The sequence below is a fragment of the Micrasema longulum genome, unplaced genomic scaffold, assembly GCF_059751315.1.
Source record: "Micrasema longulum isolate JH-2025_06_02 unplaced genomic scaffold, ASM5975131v1 h1tg000805l, whole genome shotgun sequence".
NCBI lineage: Eukaryota > Metazoa > Arthropoda > Insecta > Trichoptera > Brachycentridae > Micrasema > Micrasema longulum.
In genome coordinates this window covers 24,442-51,192 of record NW_028277997.1, presented here as the reverse complement: position 1 = coordinate 51,192, position 26,751 = coordinate 24,442, and the positions used below count along the sequence as shown (strand labels likewise).

The following is a 26,751-nucleotide window of genomic DNA, read 5'->3' as shown; positions in this document are numbered from 1 at the left end:
CACGTCGACTTGAGAGCGGTTTCCTAGGGAAACGGAGTTAAATGGTGTTGATAACACCGTTTTCCTAGGAAACCACACTCTAGTCACTGTTACGATGGCTGTCCACCGCATCACCGTTGACTACGGCCGTTAAGATGCGGGCACCGCTGTCCTAGGAAACCCTAGCTTAAAACAATATGCTTAGCGATCGTCTGCATTTATCTATTAAGGTTACTACGTACTCGTAGCGATTACAAAGCCGGCTCTCGATACGTTTTCTCGGAAAGATAGTCAAACAGATGGAAAAAATATAAAAATATTTTTTTTTTTACAGTGGTAACTTTTAAACTATCTAACTAACCTAACCTAACGAGATTATTTTTGAATAAAATTCGACTTCAAAATTTACTTATTTCTCTATCATATTTTTAATAGGCTTTTATAAATAAGTGCCAACCTAAAAACGATTAAAAATTTGAATAAATTGTAATTAAAGAAAAATTGCTCTGTAGAACCAAATTTTTGACACTTTTAATGCGTAGATAAACGTTTCGAGGGGTTCTAGACCCGTCGGTATAAACCGATGTACTTACATAAAAACTTGATAGTATATCTTTGTAATCGGTCGGGAGAATTTTATCTTCAACTATAACGTAATATTGAAGTTATGTCATTTTAGAGCGTAGATATGTGTACCGTGACGTACGTTTCCCCTTATTTCATATCGATGTACCTACCTAAAACTTGAAGGTAGGGGGTCGGTAGTATATCTTTCTATTCGCTAGAACGAATTTATCTTCAACTATACCGTCAAGGTCGTCTTTCTCTTCCCATCATAATCGAGGCCCAGGGCAGGTTTTAGAGGTAAAACACTAGTCTTTGTATCCATCAAGTTTCTTAATCTTTGCACTAACGATTTGCTTATGCGTATCGGAAATATATTTTAAAATTTAATAATTTTTTTATGTATAATGTTTCTAATCTTCGGAGTATACTCCGAACCTTTTTTTTTACCCACGGCTTCGTCATCAATATAATTTATTTTTTTCATGAAATGTTCCAGACAGGCAAATATAATGTAAAATTAGCTATTTTGAAATATTTCCTAAATAAAAATGACTGTATTTTAATTTTCTCCTCATATAATGTACCTCGTAATACATATAACTTATTTATAAGTTATTCTTATAGTATAAAGTTTATATTTGAAGCAATAACTTTGTAGTTATTCATTATAATAAAATAAATAATACAACTTTGTTTTAACCCACTAATTAGTGGTTAAAAACAAAGTTGTTTTATTTATTTTATAATATTCTTATAGTCCTTAAAATAAAGCTTGATTAGAATGACAGCTATCAAACTAATTTCATTAGTGATGGGAAATTACTGATCACTGATCAAATCGATTTTATCAGTAATTTCATGCAATCATGAAACTCTGTTTCCAAAAATTGATATAAAAAACGAAAAAACAGGCCTATTATAGTGTGTTTTATATAATTTTTCACCAAAAAATGAGACATTTTGCCTTTTTTTTATGAACAACATCAAACGAATATATTTTTTATTCGATCAATTTATCCCATCTCTAACGTTTTTGCAAAATGATGTAACCTTGTAAGAACGTCGTTAACAATTAGGTTTATTTTAGTTTTTTTTTAGTTATAAAGCTGATTTTATATATTAATGTTAATTTATGTTTCAAGCTTTGTAATTAAAAAATAAATTAACACGCCAGATGAAAATGATTTTTCGTGTGTCAATATGAATAACTCCTTTGACGTTGACAACTGTCATCCTAATCATGTTACATTTTAAGGACAATAATTATTCTTTCTCTTATAAGCACCTGACCTTACTGCAATATGATTTATTCTGAATGGGTTTAAATCGCAATCCACAAATGTGAATGTATAGATTGAACATAATAATGTAATTAGTAATTCAGTTAATTTATAAACGAAAGCGCATTCTGGAAATGTCAAAAACTACATTTTTTATTGCATTATTTTTTAAAACAACACATTTAACTTTTATCAAAAACGATTTAACAAATATTTGTAAAAATAAAACTCTTCTATCTTTGGCCTTAAATAATTGGGGCTTAAAAACAGTTTTCAAAAAACGTATTTAACTAATGGATACGTTGTATACATTTTTTAAATATTACCTTAATCCAAAAATCGGTAGAAACGTTATATATTTGTCATCTTTTATATTTGTATCAAAAATTAGTTTTGCATTACTTTTGTAACTAAAGCATAGAAACATTTTCTTGAGAAAGGATTCATTGTTTTTCATCTCTAATGCATCTCTGGTATCATTTTTACCTGAAAAAATTTTTTTTAAATTTTTTTTATGTTACCTTTAAACAATTTACAAAATGACCACAGTGATTTTAAATCCCAAGTCACCTTTGTCCGAGCGTCCATTTTTCCCTTTATTGACAGTGACATCGTTTTCTTTCATTTTCTCCGATTTAAAATCATGAATAGTCGCCCAGCAACATAAAACGAGTATGGTTGATACGGTTACTCTGTAAAAATATGTAATTTGTTCGTTCATTTTCGTTCATTCTCCTTTCGTATAGATTTAAAACCTATTTGGTTAAATTATTTTATTTGATTAACACTTTGTATCCTGGAACCGTGTAAACACGTGATTATATAATTATGCGTTGTGTCCCAGTCCCGTGTTTTCACGTGGTTTACCAGCTGTCTAAAAAAGTGTATTTTATTGACATCTAATAACTTTTATTAGTACTTTTTCGCTGCTGGTAAACCACGTGAAAACACGGGACCGGGACACAACGCATGGTAATTATAATCACGTGTTTACACGGCTCCAGAATACAAAGCACAAAATAAGGAGTTAGGCCCTGTATATGTGCGAACATTGCATTGCGCAATGTGGCTCTCCATAAAGACCAATGTTGGCAAAACTATCATAAAAAAAATATTCATTCAATTATTTCAATTGATTTAATTTAGTATTTTCATAATTACGACACTTTCGAAAAACCCTCAAAGCATGAAATTTCACAAAAATGGGCCAGGCACAGGGTAAATTCTATGTGTATTCAGCCGGTGCTTATAGTGTTAACACGTTATAATGTACGAGTAAAAACTATTCAAATTTATAATCCCCGCAAAATATAGGAAAAAAATGTCTTTTGAAATTTAAAGTTGTCCTCAAAAACCATGACTTAGTATTGAATTCAAAATTATTAAAATTAAAATTATCATTATCATTCCCTTACTCAAACCTAATGGTGCATAGGTCACTGAATAAGTATACCAATAACGGCGTATCTCGATCATCTTTGTCACATGAATATAAGATGATCGGTCTTGCATTTGCGGTACCAGAACAGGGACTATGAAGTAATTATCATACCCCTTTTCTCACTTAATGATACATAAGGGTCTTCATTGGTATATTGGTGTTCTGTGATATAATCAGTGGCAGTGTATCTCGATCTTTTTTTGTCACTTGAAGTTAAGATGATCTAACTTACACTTCAGCTGCCAGTCCAGGGACGTTGAAATATTGCAGTATAAAAACACCGTGTCGGAAATCGAACCCAAGAGCTGTTGCATGGTAGGCAAATGATCTAAACAGTACTAAATGATAATCATTTAAAAAAAAAACTGAACCTTTACAATACATATCGCGTGAAAATATTATGTATAAACAGTGTCGGTAACAATAGACATATTTTAAAAGAGAATTTGTCCGAGGAGACTATACGTTTTCTACACAAATATCAAATAGAGTAAATTTTTATTTCAAATGTCCTCCACTCGTGTAATTAATAATAATTATTTATTATGCAATTTTAAGGTTTCGAAGAAAATACAATACTTACGAAAACAAAATAAATCTTGTAGAGTTCATCCAAGAGTAATCATAGCCTGTCTTTTTGACATTCTTCATCGTCAAGGAAGTGTTGTAAAGGGTTTGGTAGTATAATTTACTGGAGTCAAAGTACTCTTGGAGAAGATCTGAAATATCTTCTTCCGTACAAACATCTGGGAGACACAACCCCAATGTTATTACATACTGAAATAAAACGTATATAAAACAAACCATTTTTAAAAAGAGAGCCAATTCGAAAAAAAATACTAAAAGCAAAAAATACCAAATACGTAAAGTCGACAAATCGTGAGCCTTAAAATTGTATGAAATTTAGCTGCGACAAAAAACGCATTTGTACGTAGTTTCATAAAAAATCAAACGAAAATGTGAGTTTTCTCTTATTGGGAATTAAAATTTTGCACATAGTGTATATTCATTGAATAAATCAAACGGCATATATTTTCGTTATATTTATATTCGTGTGCAGCTACGAACGATTGCCTTTATAAAAAATTGTTGGATTACGTCCAAATGCTTGCAGACTGACTGGATTTCCTCCCTAGGGAGTTGTTCATATTTAAATTTATTTCAACAGAGAGGGAAAACATTTTTGAGAAGGGAATATGGAAGTCTAGGCATTTACAGGGCTTATGAACTGTCATAACATTCACCATTCTGCCCGTGTTTGAACATCCACATTTCTTCAACTCTTCCATCTGTTGACTTTTGTGAAGTACAAGAGCTGAAACCTTTATCACGTGGGTGAGATTCATCCGGCTGAAACAAATCACCTACTAGGCAACGCCTGAAAACAATTTTCCAATTTGTATACTTCTTCTTTTACCAGGTAGTAAGTGTGTAAAGTGGCCACTTAAACCAGCCAATGACAGGTCATAAGCCCTGTTAATGCCTAGACTTCCATATTCCCTTCTCAAAAATGTTTTCCCTCTCTGTTGAAATAAATTTAGATTGCCTTTATGTTTAACCCTTCCTCCCCGGTGATGTGAACCTAGTACACATTGCGTCTAATAACTATAATATATTTATAAATATAATAATATTTGGTTTAAATTTTTAGTATTCCTCCATTATACATTTACGTATCGACTGAAATAATTTGTTATTAAATAATAAGTACTTTTTAGGCACAAAAAAGCATTTAATTGGAAATCGGGATAAATTACAAATATCATCAAAAGTATACCAATAACACTTGGCGTTACACGTCCACTGTCCAGTCACGTAGTCCAGTACTAGCTACTTAGTAGCTCTCGTGAAGTTGGCGCGGGTGCACGTTTCGCCCGAGTCGTTAACGATAACCAATGGTTTTTTCATATTTTCAGCAGTTGGATTTGAAATATTATCATCTTTTAATTAAAGCCATTCTCTATAAATATTCAATTTTTCCCTTTTTAAATCCCTTATTTTTTTAATTTGTAGTGACTACACAGCACCGTAACGCGCGGGTGTTTTTAGGACAGTAAGGGAAAAGTTTAATCTTATCCGCAATGTATTTTTTAAAAGATTAAACATAATAGCTATTGCTGAAGATATTTCACGTTTTTAGGGCCTTTTAACTTTGATACAATGATTACCTCGCCCATTAGATTAGTAGGTGACATCATCTCTGAATCATGAAAGAAGTACGCCCCGTAGAACCCCACGGGGAAGGGCGGGTAGGCTGAAGGGTGTAAAAGGGTATTGGCACGAGTGGTGAAGTTCATGCCAAACTTGTACGGACTTGTACTAGCGAGACATTGCACGCGTGACCCAATCCAAAAAGTGTTTCCCCAAAGTAATCGAGAAGCAGGAGAACCAGAAGAGTCCAACACTGAAACCCAATATTAACATTATTATCCTTCACATTGTAGATTCGTTTTTGGCAAAAAGAAAATAACTTTTTAACAACCCATAAATGAACAGATAAGTTGTTTTTTAATATTGTTTTACATAGAATTCATATTAACTGCTCTTTATCCCATCATTGTTGACATTCTCCAGTCCGTGTAATATATTTGGCTGGCACCATTTATTTATTTATAAACATAAGTTTGTTGTAAATTATTTGAGACATAAATCCCAACTCTATCGGACTAAAAGTCCTGTGTTGAGATGAGACTAGCAATTAGTTGACACAGACACATGCGTATATCACCACAAATATAGGATCAGAAACATTTTTTTTTTAATACATATATATATATGGCCCATCAATATGGTAAACAGTAAACTTAAACATTCGGAAAATCATCAAGGAGTTTCCTACTCAAATCCCTCCCACTAAGGAAATTCAGTCCTTTAACTACTTTCTTGAAAATAGTTTTTGTCCTTGAGAGCTTAATACGCTCTTCCAAATATTAAACACTCTCGGTGCGATAAATGAGAGATGCTTCTGAGCAAAGTCGTACGCATTTTGTGTTTGACATAATTCATGGTCTGGAAAACCTCGTACGGACATTTTGCTGAGACCTCTCCTTATTGTTCTATCAGAAGTTCTTCTTTTAGGTACAGTTGTTTCATATCCAGCACCTCATGTATTGGAACAACTGTTCTGACGGGTATGTTGAAGGGTGCCGGAATATTATTCTCAATAATAATTCCTGTGAAATTATGAGAGGCTTTAAAATGGATGCCGCACAACCCCAGCCAGCTATTCCATAGGTTGCAGTGGATTGAAACAGAGCAAAATACACACCTTCTGAGAGTGCTTATATACAGAATGTCTCTAAGAGAGCAAAATTGATGGTACAGCTTTCTCAACCTAGAGTCTAGTGACTGGTCCTGAGCCTCCCATCGCAAATTCCTATCAATGATAACATCAAGGTATTTTATGGAATCTACCTGATGCAGACTACCATTGATCTAAACTAAATTTGTGTGACGATGGTGGTTGGGAACGAGACGGCTAAGTCTGACAATGACCCCGAACCATTGCCAATCCTCCACAAACCATACTCCAGAATTCCATGTAGATATCCCTTTCCTAACCCGTTGAGCATTTTTCGTTGAGTAACTTTTGCCAATTCTACCCGGATCCTCTACCTTACAGTAGTGAAGGTATTTATGTATTTCAACGACTTACTGAACTATGTTAGCGATATTGTGACATCTTAAAAAGCTTTGAAACTAAACAGGCTGATAAATCAGATAAAATCAGATCTGAAAGTGGCTTTCACATAAGTAGAGAGGTCAAGCTGATCTAAGATGACACTTTCAGATCTTTAACCTCGAAAGCTTGCTAATCACCTTGCCACGTCAACTATATTCATAAAAAAATCCCCACAAAAATCTTCAGGCACAATCATCTCTTATGTTGTCTATTACCCGGTTATGAAAATCTTGGAGACAATTTGTGGATGTCATATAGATTGGTATATAATTGAGCAAACAAATTAATTAATTTCTAATTTAATTATTCCGAAATTCCTTACTTTTTATTGCCCATATCTCTCTATTCCTGATTCCTTCCGCCGTCCTCGCCAAGCTCTCCCGGCACGCGGAGCCGCCCCCCCGCGCGGCCGTCATGGCCAGCCCATAGTACACGGAACTAGTCTCCAAGTCCACATCCTCGCACAAACAAGGAGACAAGTACAACACTAATGTAAGGAAAAAAATCTTTTCTATTTCAACCATGCTATAGACCGCACTGACATGCAAAGAACAATACAATTAAAAATTATGCTTAACTATGCCATACTACGTAAACCTATCAATTCAGTTGTGTTTGTCATTTGACAAAATAATTGCGTATAAAAAATGGGGATTAAGTATTTTTAAACCTAGTAGACCTTGCTTGTTTTTATATCAAAAACATTGTTTTGCATAGTATCACACAAAACATGAATAATTTGTTATAATTTTTAATTATAAGTACATTTTTTATTACAAAAAACTGTGTTTTCCTTAAATGATGACGTCTTCTTTAAAAACACGGGGATTTTTTAACATAATATTTGCATACGTCATATAAAATTGTTGCAACAATTTATTACTATTTTTAAAGAATTATCAATATTAGGCCATACTCTTATACCCATTTGTTTTTTACCTCATATTTTGATAGCGCGTGCAAATTTCTTCAAACTTTATTATACTATGGACTTTTGACCGTCATGTTTTTCTTCTTCTAATTTTATTTAATTTATTATTTTATCAGAAGAAAACCAGATACTTAATGGATTTTTTTTATTTATTTTTCAACAATATTTACAAAATAGTCTTAAATTAAGTCCTGCTGAGTTGCATGCATACAACTCGTCAGCGGGTTCTTATAAATTACATCGATCATTAAAACTTAACCAACATTAACAATAATTTTACTTGAAAAACAATTACATATTACATTATGAAAAATTAAAAACTATCACTAATACAAAAAACTTTTTTCTAATAACCATAATTTGAGCAAACGTCTCACTCCTGTATTAAACTTAGTATTTTTAATATTTTTTGGTAACATGTTAAATATTTTAGGTATACTGTATTGCAGGGTCCTTTTGTCATATTTATTGCAATATCTAGGAACAGCTAGCCCTTCCATACTAGTAAACCTGGTGTTGTAATCAATAATACAATGGTTTTAATATTTCGGTAGAAAAAAATATATGCAATGTATTTCAATTACATTTTATGATTATAACTTTATTGTAACATGATAATATTTATAATTAGTGTATCAGTGTTATTATTGTACATGTGTGTAAGGGTAAGTATATATACAGGTGTGTGAGGGTGTGTGTATATGTGTATGTGTGTATGTGTATATGTGAGGGTGAGTATGAGTATGTGTGTGACAATGTGTAATAAATATAAGTGTTGTAACCGTCTTTGTATAGTGTGTTTTTGCGAGGATAACCATACTAAGTTCATTTTCACGGCCGTTCACATAAATGTAGAGTTTTCTGAATAATCATGCCGTGTGTTGGATTTTCTTAAGTATTTAATTGTTTGTTTTTTCTTAAATAAATAATATTAAATATTTTCAATTGCGTTTTTACTCCGAACGCATAAGTTTTTCCATAGCGTGCAAATATTCATTACAATTATATATTCAAATACACAATCAATTTTCAATTTTCCTATATTTGAATGAAAGAATGAATAAATCATGGTTATGGTTTCATTAACTCGCTAAATTGCGTTTTTAATTTCGCTTTCATATGTAAAAAATTTTCTTGCTGTCTAGGTTGTAACTAGTTGCGTGATTTATATCTTGCAATGCTTTAAAGTTGCGTGATTTATATCTTGGTGGTATTATAATTTGTTTTTTTTATGAAATTTAGAATTTGACTGTAATAACTAAGGTGAAATAAAAAACAAATAATATTTAAAACGTTCCCAAAATTGAAATATTTGTCTAGATAAATCATAAGAACAGAAATATAAATACTTAATAAAATACTTAAAAAATTAACTCTGATCTCAGAATCAACTCGCGATTACTTTAATCTTAAGCTCGTGGGTCAGAAACTAGTATAATATCTTGTCCAAGATTTGATACAATTAATATTGTGTCGTGTAATTTACAAATTATTAAAATGTGTAGTCAAATTCAGAAAAATTGGAACACGTCAGATTTTTCAACAAATATTTGAACCAAGATGTGGTCCTGTGGCTAGTGTCTCGGACTCACGGACCAAAGATCTGTGGTTTGAATCCCACTCTACCCCAACTTGATTCCATTTTCTAATAGTGAGTTATTTACAACTCGTTGAAAATGGCCCCCGAAATTAAATATTTGGGTAAATCATAAGAACGCAAATATTTCTTTTTTTCAAAAAAAAAAAAAAGATCTGCTCGCGCATCCCACACGATGACACTGTTAACCACAGACTAAACATATATTCTCTGTTAACTAAACTCACTGGGATACCACTCAATATACCCGGCTGGTTTACTCCCCAGTCTTCTCTCAGAATATTTTTTCATTTATTATGGCTTTTACCATTCTTGATAATATCTACTACTACTACTACTACCATCACGCCATTTCTCTGTAGGGGTAGGCAGAGAGAATGGACCGCCACACACGTCTATCCTGGCATATCTCTCAGAGTAATTTGCATGATTATTTCGATTTGGCGTTCCTGTCGCCTGAATTTTCGGATTAAACCTGTCATGGCGTCTTCTTTTTATTTTTTGTTTGCTGAAACAACGACCAATTTTCGTCAGTTACTACCTAATTTCTGTGTTTTGCCATTAAAAGGTCAAAATCTAACGATCTGTGTGTTTCGTACATCGTGTTTTTTGTGCGTGTGTCCACGTCTAAGCGACAACTATTGCCTGTGTGCTCTTTAAAAAATAAGATTTAGTTACATATTTGTCAGTGCACTTTTATAAGTGAACATTTTGCTCAAAATTGATATGTTATGTCTTTTTAAAAGCTAAAATACAATCTTCGTTCTTTTCAAGCGTCTGTTCCAAATTGAACAAATTTTGTTTTCAAGATAAAATATGTATGTGTAGATTATTGTTACGTTAAAATCATATTATTTTACATTGTGCTAGAACAAACAACAACAAAAAACGCCATGGTAGCTCGCTCGTCAATGATTTTTTTTTTCTAATATATATATATACTACATGATTAAAAAACGTGTTCCACCTAAAGAGCGTCTTTTTTATTTGGTCTCCTTTATCTTGAATATAATAAAAGCCTCTCCACCATTACTGTTTAATTTGCTGAATGGCTTAATTGATGAACCATCGTTACTGGAACAAGTGGCATTCAATGTTCCGATCCGCCGGTTGCGAAATAATGTGCTGTTTCTCGATCAACACAGCACAAACTATGGCTTGCATGCACCAATGTCCCGATTGTGTCGTATTGTAAACTTGAGACAATATCTGGACTTTTTGGTGTAAGTCTTTATAGATTTAAAAATTCACTAAGATAGACCGGATCTTGTCTTGAGGTAGTAATTTATATTTTTTTTGTCCTAGCTTTAATTTTATTTAGTTGTATTTTATTTTATTAGTGCCTGTATTTATTATAAGAAATTGCATTTACCATCGTTAGAATGGACTGCATAAGTTCGTCAAATAAATAAATAAATGTTAGGACGGTTTTAATTTGATTTTAAAAGTTCATTGTTAATTGTGGTGTATTTGATTTATTTATTTTTTTAATTTAGTATTTTTCCAGGAAACACTACAGCGCAGCGAGTACATTAGTAAGCAGTCGTCCAGGCTGCGGAATATAAAAGTAGCGTGGTACGGAAATACTTTCGCTGAAGTGATCGCCAACGTCGGGGAGACCCGACAAGGCACAGAAAGATAGATAAATATAGTTAACTAATTTTTCGATTACATTTCATGTGTCGGCAATCACTTACCAAAATTTGTATTTCAGTATTTTCGAAATGCAACATCATTAATGATAGAGAAGCTTTAATTCTTTCGTAACGTAAACGTGTTGTTTATTCAGTAGTATTAATTAAAAATAGTTTTAACTATTACTAATAATTAAACGGCCTGCCATAGAAACTTAGAATCTCTAGCAGATTTTTGTTTCGAGCGATATTAGCGCCAACGCAAAATGTCGATAGAATGAAACGTTTGAATATACAATTATTGAATTCCTAACGTCACTTTGTTACGGCATCGTCGTCGTAAAGCTATGGTTTCCTAAGACAGCGGTACCGTCACAGAGCGGCCGTCACGGGACGGCGGATGACGTCATCAAAACGTTGACTATGTAAATCAATGGCGCTGGTTTCCTAGAGAGCGTTGACCGTGAACGTAACGTCGAAGCAACGGTGCCGCCATTTGCAGGACGGCCGTCACAGCGGTGCGAACTGTTTTCGAACGGTTTTTCTCGCGAAGCGGTGACCGTTTAGCTGTCAAAATGAGTGCAAACGTGGTGCGGAATGTTGAAAATGACGAAATATTGATTAATTTTGTAAAAATCATGACGATTTATGTAATGGAAGGGCAAAGACTATTAAAAAGTCGAGTTAAAACAAAGTTCTTGAAGAAATATCGGGACAACGCTTGAAATATCAGGTATGTACTAAAATGTAAATAACAATAGAATCATATAAAAATAACAGAGCAAATGTTTATAAGCTACAAGAAAAAAGCTAATCATCTATCATAATATTATTTTTCTAATTCAAAACATTTATTATAACATTGTTTATACGTAATAGATTTCAAGGAATCCTAACCTATTTATTGTGTCTGCAGATAATTGGTTGAATTCTATATTAAAATTTCGTAAGGTATCCAAAGTAAAATGCTTTTATTGGATTCAATTATCCTTTTATTTTTTTTATTTACAAGGGTGTTAAATGTGACGCATTTTGTCTTGTAAGGATATTATCAAACTTTTTATTAGGTTACCTTACCAAATCCTAACCTATTTTGAAGTTGACATTTTATGAAATAACACACAACATTTCAGATTAAAAGTCACATGAGTGTGATTTAAAATAAGGAGTTCTCCATGAATATTAAAGAGCCAAGAAAAATGCCTGGAACATAATCTTAACAGAGTAAGTTTGATGAATTTTAAATAAAATATGCCCTTTGAACATGAAATGAATACAACAAATTTGTCGATGGATACAAATAAGTATACCAATGTAATTCTTGTATAAACATTACTATATTATTTTTTCTGCATTAATTATTACATTTATTTATTCTAGAAAGCTACAAACACCAAAGAGTAGTCACCAATATAAACTATTTTTGTTACAACTGAGAGGGAAAACATTTTTGTGAAGGGAATATTGAATTTGCGTCGTAGGTGAATTGGTTCAGGCGAATAAATCTCACCCAAATGATAAAAGTTTCAGCTCTTTTACTTCACAAAAGAAAACAGACGGAAGAGTTGAGGAAATGTGATGTTAAAACATAGGCAGAATGGTGAATGTTACAGTGTGTAAAATGCCTACTTAAACCAGCCTATGACAGAGCATAAGCCCTGTAAGTGCCTAGAGTTCCATATTCCCTTCTCAAAAATGTTTTCCCTCTCTGTTGCAACAAATTTAGAACTAGATAACTCCCTAGGGAGGAAATACAGCCTGTCCGCAAATATTTGGACATAATCAAAACATTGTTTTTAATGAGTAAACTTATGGCACAGAAAAACGATTAAATGTAGACATACTTGGGACTTATTAATACATTTGTTCCAGGATTCTTATCGCCGAATTCAATTAAATAATATGGTATGTAAATGTGCTCCCATTTATATTTGAGACAAGTTCAAACTAGTTTTATAGCAACTCCATAAACACCAGTAATAAGTTCTTATTTGGATACATAAGGTAGGTTGCAATAACTTTCCTCTATACTCATTGTGAATTTTATTTTCAGAATAAGTACATACTACAAAATTATTTTCACCCAAGTGCAGATCAAGATACGAGTAGTGAGAGGGTAGATACTCTCCCGATAGTACTGCTAGGTTTGCTGTGCGAGTCGAACTCAAATGTTTGCCAGCAGAAATTGCCAGGCTCCCGAGCGATTTCTTCACTGCCTCAACATGCAAGGACAAGGGGACATTCGTCAACGACCTACGACTCAGACTCGCAGACATAAGACAAACACCAGGCATCCACCACAGTCCAAAGAAAACCTTTATCCACAAAGAACTTCACAACACGAGCCACGTATTTATATGTACTGACTGCCACAGAAGACCATTCCAGAACGCCATACAGTGTAGAACAGACGGGAGACAAGACTTTCTGAAATCTACCTTCACTATTGTGATGGAAAAATCCAACGACACCATACCCACAGCAGTACTTACTTCGGACTCACCAGATCCACCTCCAGGAAGGCAGACACTCCCCTGAAATGAACACTTCCCAGAATAATACTGATCATAAAAACAAAAATGTACTAATAAATATGAGCAAACTATTTTTACCTGGATGCAAATTATGTTTTTAATACCTCTTATGAATGTACACATTATTGTAATTCCATTTTGTATTATAATTTTATATGTATTCTTCTCCTTTTTGTAGATCATGAGAAATGTAGTTTATACTCACATAATATATTTTCTATTACATAATATTTATGTAAATTTAGGATTATAATGAAAAATCCTCAAGTATGCTATACTAAAATGATTTCTTGTTTAGCATTAGGCCTTATACTCATATATATACATATAACTCATATAATATTTGTTCTTTATACAAATATGAACCAAACTTTACTTCTTTAAATATCTCTTTGTAAATAGAGATATTTAAAGAAAAAAACACAATAAATTTAAGTAAATTTAAAAAAAACATCTTAAAAAAATAATAACATATTATGGTAAAAAAAGCAATATATTATTTTTAAATGCTATTCTAAAAGTAATTCAAATAAGTTTAAAAATATAAAACCAGCAGTGAAAAAAGAAAGAATAAAAGTCTTTCAAGTGAAATGTAAAAGAGCATCAGAAATTCAAATGTATTAAAAAAATATTTTGTACTTTCTCCAGCCTGTCAATATAAGTAATGTATTGTGGTTTGTAAGTTATGAATGCAAATTCTAGGTGAGTACTTACATAGCTATAATAGAGTAATAATGAAATAATAACAATGTCCGCTTTGTAATGACAAATGTATTCTTTATGTTTGTTGTTACTATGTAAAATTACTATATTATATTTTGACAGACTAATAAAATGAATTTAATTATGATTCAAAGAGGTTGGACATATACTTGTATGATATGGAGCAGATGATATTCCTAAAGAATTAAAAGTTCAATACTGTGTTGTGAGGTACATAAATTATTAGTTAAACGCTGAAGACATTTTGGTTTCGAACTTACAGTTTGTAGTTTATTTATTTATTTTATTCAGAAAACATACAGTCATACAAAAAATCGGGTTGTGGTCGTGTGGCTAGTGTCTCGGACTCACGGACCAAAGGTCCGTGGTTCGAATCCCACTCTACCCCAACTCGATTCCATTTTCTAATTGTGAGTTATTTACAACTCGTTGAAAATGGCCCTCAAAATTTAATATTCGGGTAAATCATAAGGACGCAAATATTTCTTTTAAAAAAGTAAAAAATAATAAGTTTTAAAAACAACAATTTTTTAACATAAAAAGACCAATAAAGTTTTCATAAATTAAAAAGATATAAACATTAAATGTGACAAAAAAATAAAAAATAGATAAGAATTTTAAGTGAGAAAAGAATAATTAGTTATGTATATTATTACATATGAGAGTTATAGGTATATATTATGGTGTCTGTAAGAAGTAAGTGTATAATGATTGTAATTTTTCAGAAGAAATCTGTAGAGTTTATATATAGTAAGCAATATTAAGTTCTGATGTTCCAGTATAAATTGTTACTATAATATTTACAAGTTCATAAATGAATATTAAAGAAAACATAAAGTAAAGTGAATTCTGGTTCTTTTGTTTTACAAAGAGATATTTAAAGAAGAAAAGTTTGGTTCATATTTGTATAAAAGTACAAATATTATGAGTTACATATATATGGGTATAAGACCTAATGCCAAACAAGAAATCGTTTTATTATGGCATATTTGAGAATTTTTCATTATGATCTTAAATTTACATAAATATTATGCAATAGAGAATATATTATGTGAGTATAAACTACATTTCTCATGATTTACAAAAAGGAGAAGAATACAAATAAAATTATAATACAAAATGGAATTACAATAATGAATATCATAAGAGGTATTAAAAACATAATTTACATAAAATTTTGCATACTAAAAAACTATGTAATAGTACTTAATGTTTCCTAAATAAAAGAAAAAAAATATCTCTTTTTCTTATTTCTGTTTACAGGATATCATGCTTTGTTCACCAAAACACTAAAAATTGGCCCTGTGAAGGAATAGAACGCACCAAGATCAGTTACAAATAAAAATGTAGTTATTGTATATATTATTTTTATTTAATCAAAAATATACACCTTTTATTTTATAAATTATTATGTAATGTATTTTTTAAAATTATTTGAGTATGATCTTCTTCTTCTCTGGTCTCAATCCTGGAATTGGCTGGCAGCAATTCCTTTCATTCTTCTCCTCCATTCCTCCCTGTCTTGTGCGGCTCTTTTAAAGTCAACATATGATGAGCAGCGCACGTCCTCTAATAGGTCCTCCGGGTACTCTCGGCGTGGGCATCCCCTAGAATTTGTCCCCTCGGTCATCCCCTCCATTGCACATGCGGGCCTTCTTGACGTATTACATGACCGATCCATCTCGCTCGCCTTTCAGACAAGGTCCTGAGCAGGTGCCTTCCACCTTCGATTCTTTGGAGAACCTCCTCATTTGTAATGTGGTCTCTCCAGGAAATTCCTAGTAGTCTTCTATAGGACCACATCTCAAAAGCCTCTAGTCTCCGTTTATCTCTTTCGGATAGGCACCATGTCTCGCAGCCATACATCAAGATACTCCATACATAGGTCTTGATTAGGAGTATTCTTAGTTTTAGGTCTATTTTATTTGATTCTATTATTTTGGACCTTTTATTAAATGCAAGTCTAGCTTGATGTATACGGCTGTCGACCTCGCTCTTAGACCGACCGTCCCACGTTATTTTGCTCCCGAGGTAGACAAACTCCTTGGTGTTCTTTAGTGGTATTCCCGACATCACTACTCTCATCTGGTGTTGCATTCGGCCTACAGTCAGTAGCTTTGTTTTTTCTTTATTTATCTTCATACTGTAGTTATTTTGAAGAATGCTTTCCATAGTTGTAAGGGCTCTTGCAGTTCTTCTTCTCTTTCAGCAACCATAGCAATATCGTCAGCAAACCTTATCATATCCCATTTAGTATGATATTAATAACAATAATTACAGGATTAAATAAACTAAAATTTGTTATTATACAGATGTTATAAGTAATTATGATATTTTACAAATTGCAAATATTTATTTATAAATCCAACATACTCAAGGAATACTATTTAAAAGTTTAACATATAACATCAAATCAGAGAGACTAAACATATATTATATAGACTATAAATCATATATTTGTATTAATTTGTTTTTACATTATAAATTTAAGATGTTTCTATCCACTTGTATCAAACACACACTCACCCTTTCCACAAACCCACCCTAACACTCATATACACTAACTCTCATATTCACATACCTACCAAACCTCACTCCACTCCAGCAATATTACAGCACATTTAAATCAAAGCTTTCTGTCACTCTCTAAGACTTGCAAATAACTAATACAATAATAAGCTCCACTCGTTTGACGATAACAGCCGAACCTCGCTTCTAAGTTATCGTTTTGAAATTTACTCAAGAGTAAATATTCTACTTTATGCATGGAAAACATACATGGGATCAACATTAAAAACGCATCCAATGTAGTAATGAGGGATTTAAATTTTTGTACACCTAGAGACTAACTCTCAGGTATTGAGAGTCTCCAAGTTTTTAACCAAAGGGACATGTTTCATAGAAAAATTTTATGATCTACACTATCTTCTCTAATGGGTTCCTTGTGAAGATTGTTGAATCTCTGAAATTCAAATACGCCTTACCCATTTACAATCTTCCACCATCTACAAAATATACTTTTAAAATCTAGAGTACTCTCGGGTTCTACAAACAGTTCTGGATTTTTAAGCGCTACGCACTTTAAACCCACCAATTGTTTTCTCATTAAAAACTTTTAACTCTAGGGATACATTTTGTTTTAGAATGTTGCTTGGATATAGGACTTTGTATGATATCATGTGCCCAAATTTGATCAAGGTTTTTTTTTCAAGATCATTAATGAATTTCGAATGTTGAAATTGAGCGTCTAATATTATACTGAAATCATTTAAATAAGGATTTTTTTGAATTGATCCAATTATCAAATTTGAAAAATAAAGTTCTACTATTATCTAAAGGGTGAGGTAAACTAGGGAGTAATATTTTATCTGTTTGAAACAATTCAAATGCCTTTTTTGTTAATAGCATTATTATCGGATATCAAAGGTATTGTGTATTAGGCCTTGTATACAAACTCCTGACGTCACTGCAACCTGTGAAGATCTATTGTGATGGATTAAATGAATTAAAAACAACTACTGCACAACATCATTATACTTACAGAGGAATATTTTTCTTTAATGAAATGAACAAAGATAATAAAAAGTACAGTCAGGAATACAATATATATAAGAAAGAAGTAATACATCTATAATTCTTCTTTATGTAACACTGATTGAAAACATTGTTAATATCTTTTTTGTAATTTATTTATGTTATTCTAAAAATATTATTGATTAAAATAAAATAATCTACTATAAGACGTCACTCCCCATTATGTACACAAGAATTGTTTATTTCTTTTACGTAATGGGAAACGTTAATGTAAATATATGTATTTGATTAATGTAAAAAAATGTATTTTAATTTGTTAAATAAATTTAAAAAAATCTATTGCACCTATAACTTTAAGAAATCCTCTCATACAAAATAAGCCGGATATAACTACATTTGTTCTGGACACTGGCTTCATTATAATATAGTCCGGTGTTTTTCATGCCAATTGATGTTGATGTTGAAATGGTTTGGTGACTAAATTCGTGTATATCAGCAGAGTCGTCTTGAATCTGGAAGATATATCAAAAGTTAATATCTATAGGCATTAAACATTTACGTATTTAAAATTGTCAAATGAATTGACAGAAACGATACTTACATATTGCCAAAATTATTATTCATTACATACCTCATTACTACCCCAGTACCGAATAGCAAATAGGCCCTGGAGTTCTACTGGTATTTTCTCATCTCGTTTGTGTCCTTCCAAATCGAGTTTTACTAGAGTAATTATGCGCCTCATATTTTCCTTCGAAAAACAGTATTTCTCCTTGAATTCACTGTCTTAAAAATCTTTAAAAGAGTTGACTCTTTTTTTAATACGATTTTCGTGCACGAGAAGGTCGCATGCCTTCGAAAATGTTTAAAATTAAATAAAACTGTGACAAACTATCCATAAATAACGACAAATATGACAGATCGCATTCTAGGGCATATTTTTGACAGATAAGCTGCCGTGGCCGCCAGATATGACAACGTTTTCCTAGGAAACCACTCTCTAGTCACCGTTTCGGCGGCCGTTCACCGCATCACCGTTCGTACGGCCGTTAAGATATCGGCACCGTTTTCCTAGGAAACCCAAGCTTAAGTGGCAAATCTGAACTCATTTTAGTTCTAAATTATCCCTGAATTAACTGTCAACTCAACTGTCAACACGTATTTGTTATTGTTTTTGTTACTTTATTTATCTTCAGTCTTATTTGTTTCACTGCATTTTCGTACTTCACGCTTGCCTTCTATTCTAGAAAAACTGATTTTTAAAAAGGTTCACAAACCACGTTATTTACCTGGTGTTAATTGTATATCGCAGAATAATTTATTATTAGTAACTAATACTACTACTGTCAACTGTTGTCAGTAGTCACGTCATCACAATATTCGTTCTGTCAACTTTGAACTGCCCGTTATTTGTCATGGCGCCGAAAAGATCTTGTACTATTTTCTGACCCATGTAATACGAGCTTAAACCAAAATCTTTTAAGCTTTTTCTAATATGAATCTCGTAACCTCTATCCCTCGCTCTCTATGTCCTCTACGGCTATCTTCCAGAGGCGAATCGTGTATATAAGCGATTATGCGCAGCTTACCATTTGCTTTGACTATCCATAATAATGTTTTACGGTAACTTTATTTACAGAAAAACAAACAAATAATTATTCTTGTATTAATATTTTTTTATTAATTAATAAATAATAATAAAACTCAGAGTTCTGATTAATATTAAAAATATCAGTTGTATTCAAAGAAGTTTTTGTTTGTTAATTTTTTATTCCCAGTTTTGCGTTAAATTGTCATTGGTATATGCTATTCACCGAAACATGTTTTTTTTCTTTTGTTGTAATTTTTTTCTAATTATTTAAATAACTGTTTTTTGTATTAGTGGCTACTTAAATTAAAATCAAATTATTTTAATTAAGGGTACATGTATATTTAAATAATTATTATTTGCAATTTCTATTAAGAAGGTTTGATAAACAAGTTTAGTACAGGTGACCCTCCAATAACACGGTCTCCAAGAACACGGTTGAAACAAAGTCGAAGAGAAAATTCATTTCTCGTGTTGTAAAAATACAAATTTTAGATCGCATTGTGAAAGAAAAAAAAGAGTCAAGCATCGATTGGAACCATCAAGAAAAAAATAAAATAGAAGTGCTGTTAGCGTAAGATCTACTTTGTCTGCAAAATATGCATCTTATCCCCGTGTACCAATAATTGAGAAAATGGAAAAGGCACTCAGTATTTGAAAAATGCGTCTGTAATATTATGCAGCTAATCTTTAATAGTCGGCAATATTCACATTTGTAGAAATGATTGAGTGATTTGAAAATATGCATCTTATCCCCGTGTACCAATAATTGAGAAAATGGAAAAGGCACCGGTATTTGAAACAAGGCTTCTGTAATATTATACAGCTATTTTTCCTAGGCCGCGATATTTTTTTTTAAGGATGGAAAGTAGCTTTTAATACTTTTTATCTTATTGAATATCCCTATGTCGTCACTCGGGCAAAAACCACGTCAGTCGGTCGCTCCGATGCGGCGTGAAAGAAGAATGAATTTTTCACAAACAGTTTTCCCGGGGTAGTGAAATTTTTTGATGACAAAAGGTAGCCAATTTTACTTCTCGCATCTTTGGTTATCTCAATCGGTGGCTCAGACAAACACACTTTCGGATTTTTAATATACGTATGGGTATGCATACAATACATGTTATGTTGATTTCATAATAATTTATTTAATGAATAATAAATTATGTTGCAAAATTTTCAACATTGTGGGTATATGGGAATGGTAAATAAAAAAATATTTTGATAATAAATTTTATTTCATCTTTGATTTTTCAAAAGGCATCAACAAAATATTTTTGTAGCACAATACTCGTAAATACTCTTGGAATCATCGTGATATGGTAACACAATAATGACATTTAATTATTGGTAGTCGGAAAAAAAACTGATTAAAAAAAATGGTACAACATTATTCCGGTCATTTTTTAAAATTAGTAAATCAAACAGCTTTGTAACATTCGCGTATTTCAATAAGAATAAAAAAATAAATATTTCTTATGAAAACAACGCCAGTCAATTGATTTTCCTGTTTAAGAACTCATCACGGTAGCTAACCTCTACTGGTTTGTTTTTCAAAATTAAAATTTTAATCGTATTTTATTTATATAAAATCACTGAGATAAATTTAATTTCCAGACCGGTTTCAAATCATGACTATAACTTAGTCGAGGCTTAAAAAAAACTTAATAACTACAATTTAAGTAAAAGAACTTTGTTTTTAACCACTTATTTTTTAAATATTTTTTACCCACCAGTTTCGAAGCCACACAAGTTTTTTTATCAAGGGATAATTTACTAACGAATCTTATGCTCCTTTATTTTTAAAGTGTGTACTGAAAATTCAATATAAAAATAAAAAGTAAAACTTAATATTTAAATTTTACCAAATATCAAGTGCTGCAAAATTGAAATGGCAGTGGGCAGGACACTTGGCGAGGCAAAATGATGGCAGGTGGACACTCAGAATATTAAAGTGGAGACCGTGACAAACAAAAGAAGTGTTGGAAGGCCACAGAAAAGATGGGTCGACGACATTGCCTCTATTGCCGGTAAAACGTGGATGATGAAAGCGAGTGATTGGAAGGAATGGAGACGTTTGGAAGAGGCCTTTATCCAGCAGTGGAGAGAATAAGGCTGCAGAAGAAGAAGATCAAGTAGATACCTCAAATAAGTCATATGCTAACGTGGGTTCAGTGTTTTACGTTCAGAATGCAGATTCTCAGAAAATGAAAAAGGGGTAGGTAGTAGGTATCAGATTGGATAATATTTTTAATCCTCAAACATTTTTAGATAAGGGCTGTTATTAAATCTTTAATTTGTTTGTCAATCGTAAGAAAATTATTACTGAGAGCTTTTTGGATTTCTAATTTTTCATCATAATCTAACTTTAAACAGTTAACGGATGATATATTTTGGGTATCTACTTGTTATTGGTAAGATTTAAAAGATTTAGTTTTAATTTTTTATTTTTGTAATATTATCACATTATGCTTGTTTTTATTTACCTATTTACAAAAAGACATGACTTATTGGCTGCATATGTTAAACTTTAATATTCAATAGAAACTGCTAAAATAAAAAAGAAGATCATCATTCCCTTTCCGCACCTAATGGTGCATAGGGCACTGCATTGATACACTAATCGCAGTGTATCTTGATCATTTTTGTTACATGGAGGTAAGATGATCAATCTTACGCTCCAGGTACGAGTCCAAGGAGAATAAAATATTTTAATGTAAGAACCCAAAAAATGTATAAAATTCGTTGGTAAAGAAGCTTGTGTGGCTTTAAAATTGTCCGGTAAATTATTTTTTTTAAATATAGGTAGTTAATAACAAAGTTGCTTTACATAAATTTTAGTTATCAAGTATCAGTTTTCTTTTAAAGCTTTGACAAAGAACAGTCATATTTTGAGATCGGTCTGCATATTTTATTTATATTGGAAATTTTACACAAACTAAATACGTTATTGTTTGTTATATTTGATCTTAAACGTAGCTGAATTATATCTTTTCATTATTAATATTCAAAGCATTAAGTTTGTGGTCCAACATTTTAATATTATGTCAATAAAATTTGTATAAAACCACTCACCGACTTATCTGCCTTTTGATAATAACGACGTTTCTTCTGGATTAAATGTATGTGAAGACAGATTGACTAAACGTTTATAAAATATATGAGAATTTTTCACTTTTGAGTTATCAGTTTTTCCTACTTTTTTTCATTTTCAAATCGTTTTTTTTTTTATCTAGATTACTTTTTTTATTAAATGCTTCTATGGACGTGAATTGTCTGACTTTATCATCAAACAAATCCCATTCAATGGGGTGTAGTAAGTAAGTTAACTCCACATGTAAAATTTTCAAAATTAATTTTATTGACAGATAAGTCGGTGAGTGGTTTTATACAAATTTTATTAACATAATATTACATATATCTATTTATTTTATATACTTTAAATAATTTAACTTAATTTGCTTCTTTATAAATATGTCTTATCTAACATTCTCTTTTTCCTCTTCCCATAAATAACATATTGATTCTTTGTTAACTGCTTTCAATTGCTGAATAAATTAAAAATAATACGTTGGTTTCGGTGTTTCTCTATTTTGTGTATGAGAAGTACCTAGTCGTGTAAAAGAATCCACAAATTCCATAAATAATCTCTAACGACTCAAAATATTTCACTCCATCTTATTAGTGACAATTTCCTTATTCTCTTGAAAACCGTTATCGGTTTTTGATAATAATTTTGAAATTTTGACAAATGGGAATTCATATGTCAAAGAAAATAGTATGGATACTATTAGACTTATCGTGATATTCCCTATTCCCGAAAATATCTGAAAAAGAAACAAATTCATGCCATCAGAGTATTTAATTATTTTCAACTCAATTAAACATGACGGATTTTTTTATAATAACCATTTTAAATGGATGATTCTTACCATAGCAGGAACAACTAACTCTATGCCAGCTTCTGAAGTGGATCCAATAGCTCTAATGATAATCGGATGGATCAGATAATTACAGAATGTAACTCTGGCAAATGGAATCCAATACTTAGAAGATAGAAACGATCCAACTATACCTAAAATACAAAACACCAACGATTAAAATACAGAATCCCAACCGGCTCAATTAAATTTTGGAAACAAAATTGTTTGAAATGTCAAAATATGAGAATATATATATATATCTAAGCTAGAAAAGAAAATGTTACCAAGCGACATGGAGCAACTTTACAAAATGGACTTTTTTATTCTCTTTTTTTTCTGCCGACCAGGGCCTCGATTATGATGGGAAGATTAAGACGTCATACCTTCACCTTGACGGTATAGTTGAAGATAAATTCCCTCTAGCGATTATAAAAATATACTACCAACCCCCCCATCTTTAAGTTTTGGGTAGGTACGTCGATATGATTCAAGGGGAAGCGTGCGTCACGGTACACATATCTACGCTCTAAAATGACATAGCTTCAGTATGACGTCATAATTGAAGATAAAAGTCTCCCGACCGACTACAAAGGTATAGTATCGATACTCCCTACCATCAAGTTTTGATGTAAGTACATCATGTTATACCGACGAGTCTAGAACCCCTCGATACGTTTATCTGCGTATTAAAAGTGTCAAAAATTTTGTTCCACCGAGCAATATTTCCTTTAATTATAATTTATTAAAAAATTTAATCGTTTTGAGGCTGGCACTTTTTTTCCTGAAAGCTTATACCGTCTCGATATATATAGATGAAGATAGCGTCCACAATTGAGGCCCGAACCGACTAAGTTCCACTGGATTGAAAGTTATACCTCCATTTTCAGTTACGCACGCGACCAGGAAACCCGCCATGGCGACTGCCCACAAGCTCTTCCCGAGGGACATGTACAGGACGCTCCCGGACAGCGACATGTCCTTTGCTCCGACTGACAACATCATGGCAGCCATCACACTCACGGACACCATGTACATTATGTTTATCGTTTTCTGAAAATAAATACTTAATATTATTGGAGTGTCTAGTATTATGAACATGAAGTTCATAATACTAGACACTTCAATAAGGATCTGATTCTACAGAGAGGAATCAATACTTTTTTGGCTCAAAGACAGCAATATTATATAGGCCCGAGGGTATATAACCTTATCCCAGTTTCGTGGAAATGTGGTGGGATTGCCAGGCTGAGGAAGGTGTCGACTGCATTCTTAATCCATATTGGTCGGAGGAAGTCAGAGAATTTGTTGTCCGATGTAGAAGGACGTAAGCTGGTTGCTTGTTTTACTAGTAATGACTTAGGACTTAGGATATAGAGATATTGGTATTATTTATGTTATCTCTGGATATTCATTGTTTACCTTTAAGACTGAAAAAGCACACATTATGATAAAACTGTAAATACTTTTAAATATCATTATAAAATACATAATTTACTGCCTTAGAACGGGGAAGCTATCCCTAGTTAGGCAGTTTAGATGAACCAACAGCAAAAATAAAAAATATGTATGTTTACTTTTACTACTGAATAAATTTGTTGTATAAATAATTACTTGTATTTTGCTGTAATAAATATGTAAAGAAAAAAAATAAATAAAAAAAATAATAAAAAATAAAAAAAAACTCCAGCATAAAAAAAACTAATAAAAAAATATACGCCTTTGGGATCGATAAGTTAAGAAAACTATTATTATTATTATTCAACGTAATAACTTTGTAATCAAACATTTTACTAAACGTAAGTTATTAATTGGGATTTGTAATTGGGATTTGTAATTGAGATTTGCATGTTAGTTCAATTATTAATGTCATAACGAAACCGGTATACATAAAAAAGTCAGGAAGTTCAAGAAGAAGATAGAAGAAATAGAAGATACTCAAATATTTACTATCGTTTATTGAACTATAAACAAATAAAATTAAATAGATTTCTTCATTCTATAGTCAATTGAATTAATTTTTTACGTTGATTTGCTATATTTTTTTTTTTAAGTTTCTGTCAAAAACAAGTAAACTTTATAAAACAATAAAAGGGAAATATGACTTTTTTTACACTTATGAATTAATAATAGTCTACGAAATACTGTCGTGAAAAAAAAATGTATTTATTAGTAGCACAACCAATATTTTTTAATTTCTAATTTTGAATTCCCTCGAAAACACTTCATTGCATTGGCCATGCCCTTAATACGTCACGATTCAGTAAAAAAAATGACAGTCTTTTGTGACCGTTTAAGTAGACCGTCGTATATTTCACGAATCTTCACATCGCGATTGTCAATTGCAATCTTGTCGCGTTTTTGTGCAGGCCTATTATTTATCAATGTTATTTTTAAAATAATAAATGAAAACATTTTTACTCAATATCCACCTGATTTTGAAAATAAAGTTAATTTTCAAAACCCATTTTACATATTTTTATCGGTATTCATAGTATGTGATATTTCCCTATTAACGTTTGGGTGTGATTTGAAGCAAGGGGGGTTTTTATTGATGAAGTTTAAAAAAAAGCAAAGCAAAACATTTTAAATCCGTTGAGCTTTATATTTTACGTTAGAGTTTGTAGAACCCTTAACACAATTTTCGGTTTAAAATATTGTTTATTTTATTAAGTATCTACCTTTTTCATTGCTAAGTTTCCATCCAAGTGGCGTAGTAAATATCCTGCTCCCAAGCCAATTATGTACACACTGCTTCTATTCCACGGGGGACTATAAAACACATCAAAGTGTGTCCACATGTTGTCCAGGCTACAAAAATAGACAGGTATAGCAAATGTCATTAATATTTCATAATTTGCCTAGATCCGACATTTATGTAATGTTTATGTTTGAAAACGAAATAAGAATTGATCGAAATAAGGTCGAACTCAACCATCCGTAATTTCAGCTACGCATTATGAAATCAGAAATGAATGCGAATCTGATAATAAATCCACAGTAATCCTAAAACAATGACGTGGTTCTTCTCTTAATATACGAGGGTTGATTAATATGCTCTAACCCTGACATATTTTGAAATGAATTAGGAAAAGTTATTGAACCTTATTTTTTGACGTAGTCTCTCTGGACTTGTATGCACTTTTTCCAGCGATGCTCCAACATTTTTACAGCCTCCTGGTAGATCATTTGTCCGACCCCTGCCAACCACTCATCCACCCAGCACATGACCTCATTTCGTCCTTTAGTTTCGAGAATAGCCGGTAGTCACTGGGGGTTGGATCAAGTGAATATTAAGAGGGTGTTCAACCAATTCAAACTTCGATTCGTGAATAGCAGCC

The 26,751-nt window shown here is 31.9% G+C and overlaps 2 protein-coding genes and 1 long non-coding RNA gene across 3 annotated transcripts in view; all 3 read right to left on the bottom strand.

The window, feature by feature from the left end:
• Positions 1-2,148: 2,148 nt before the first annotated feature.
• LOC148278945 (uncharacterized) lies at positions 2,149-7,473 on the bottom strand. Its single transcript, XM_088230667.1, has 5 exons — positions 7,272-7,473; positions 5,436-5,671; positions 3,851-4,044; positions 2,397-2,518; positions 2,149-2,312 (listed from the first exon to the last, which is right to left on the bottom strand). The coding sequence occupies exons 1-5, from the start codon at positions 7,471-7,473 to the stop codon at positions 2,149-2,151; spliced, it is 918 nt and encodes a 305-aa protein (XP_088086793.1).
• Positions 7,474-18,248: 10,775 nt separating this feature from the next.
• Positions 18,249-18,987, bottom strand: LOC148278944 (uncharacterized). The gene is made up of 2 exons (XR_015823023.1): positions 18,534-18,987; positions 18,249-18,414 (listed from the first exon to the last, which is right to left on the bottom strand). It is a non-coding gene; the product is annotated as an uncharacterized LOC148278944 (long non-coding RNA).
• A 1,763-nt stretch (positions 18,988-20,750) lies between these two features.
• Positions 20,751-26,751, bottom strand: part of LOC148278943 (nose resistant to fluoxetine protein 6-like) — a 30,433-nt gene continuing 24,432 nt past the window's right edge. Inside the window, exons 9-12 of the mRNA XM_088230677.1 lie at positions 26,092-26,221; positions 24,289-24,463; positions 23,423-23,565; positions 20,751-23,317 (exon numbers count right to left, since the gene is read on the bottom strand). Coding sequence (XP_088086803.1) covers positions 23,159-23,317; positions 23,423-23,565; positions 24,289-24,463; positions 26,092-26,221 — 607 coding nt within the window. The 3' untranslated portion in view covers positions 20,751-23,158. The remainder of the gene's footprint in view (positions 23,318-23,422; positions 23,566-24,288; positions 24,464-26,091; positions 26,222-26,751) is intronic.

What these genes read in the sequence shown, in the direction of transcription:
- LOC148278945 (XM_088230667.1), bottom strand. Translation starts at nt 7,473, where the DNA reads ATGGTTGAAATAGAAAAGATTTTTTTCCTTACATTAGTGTTGTACTTG. An exon ending in CTACTAATCTAATGGGCGAG is followed by an intron (nt 4,045 to 5,435) that starts GTAATCATTGTA and finishes GTTTTATTTCAG; the next exon opens with TATGTAATAACATTGGGGTT. An exon ending in AAATGGACGCTCGGACAAAG is followed by an intron (nt 2,313 to 2,396) that starts GTGACTTGGGAT and finishes AAATTTTTTCAG; the next exon opens with GTAAAAATGATACCAGAGAT.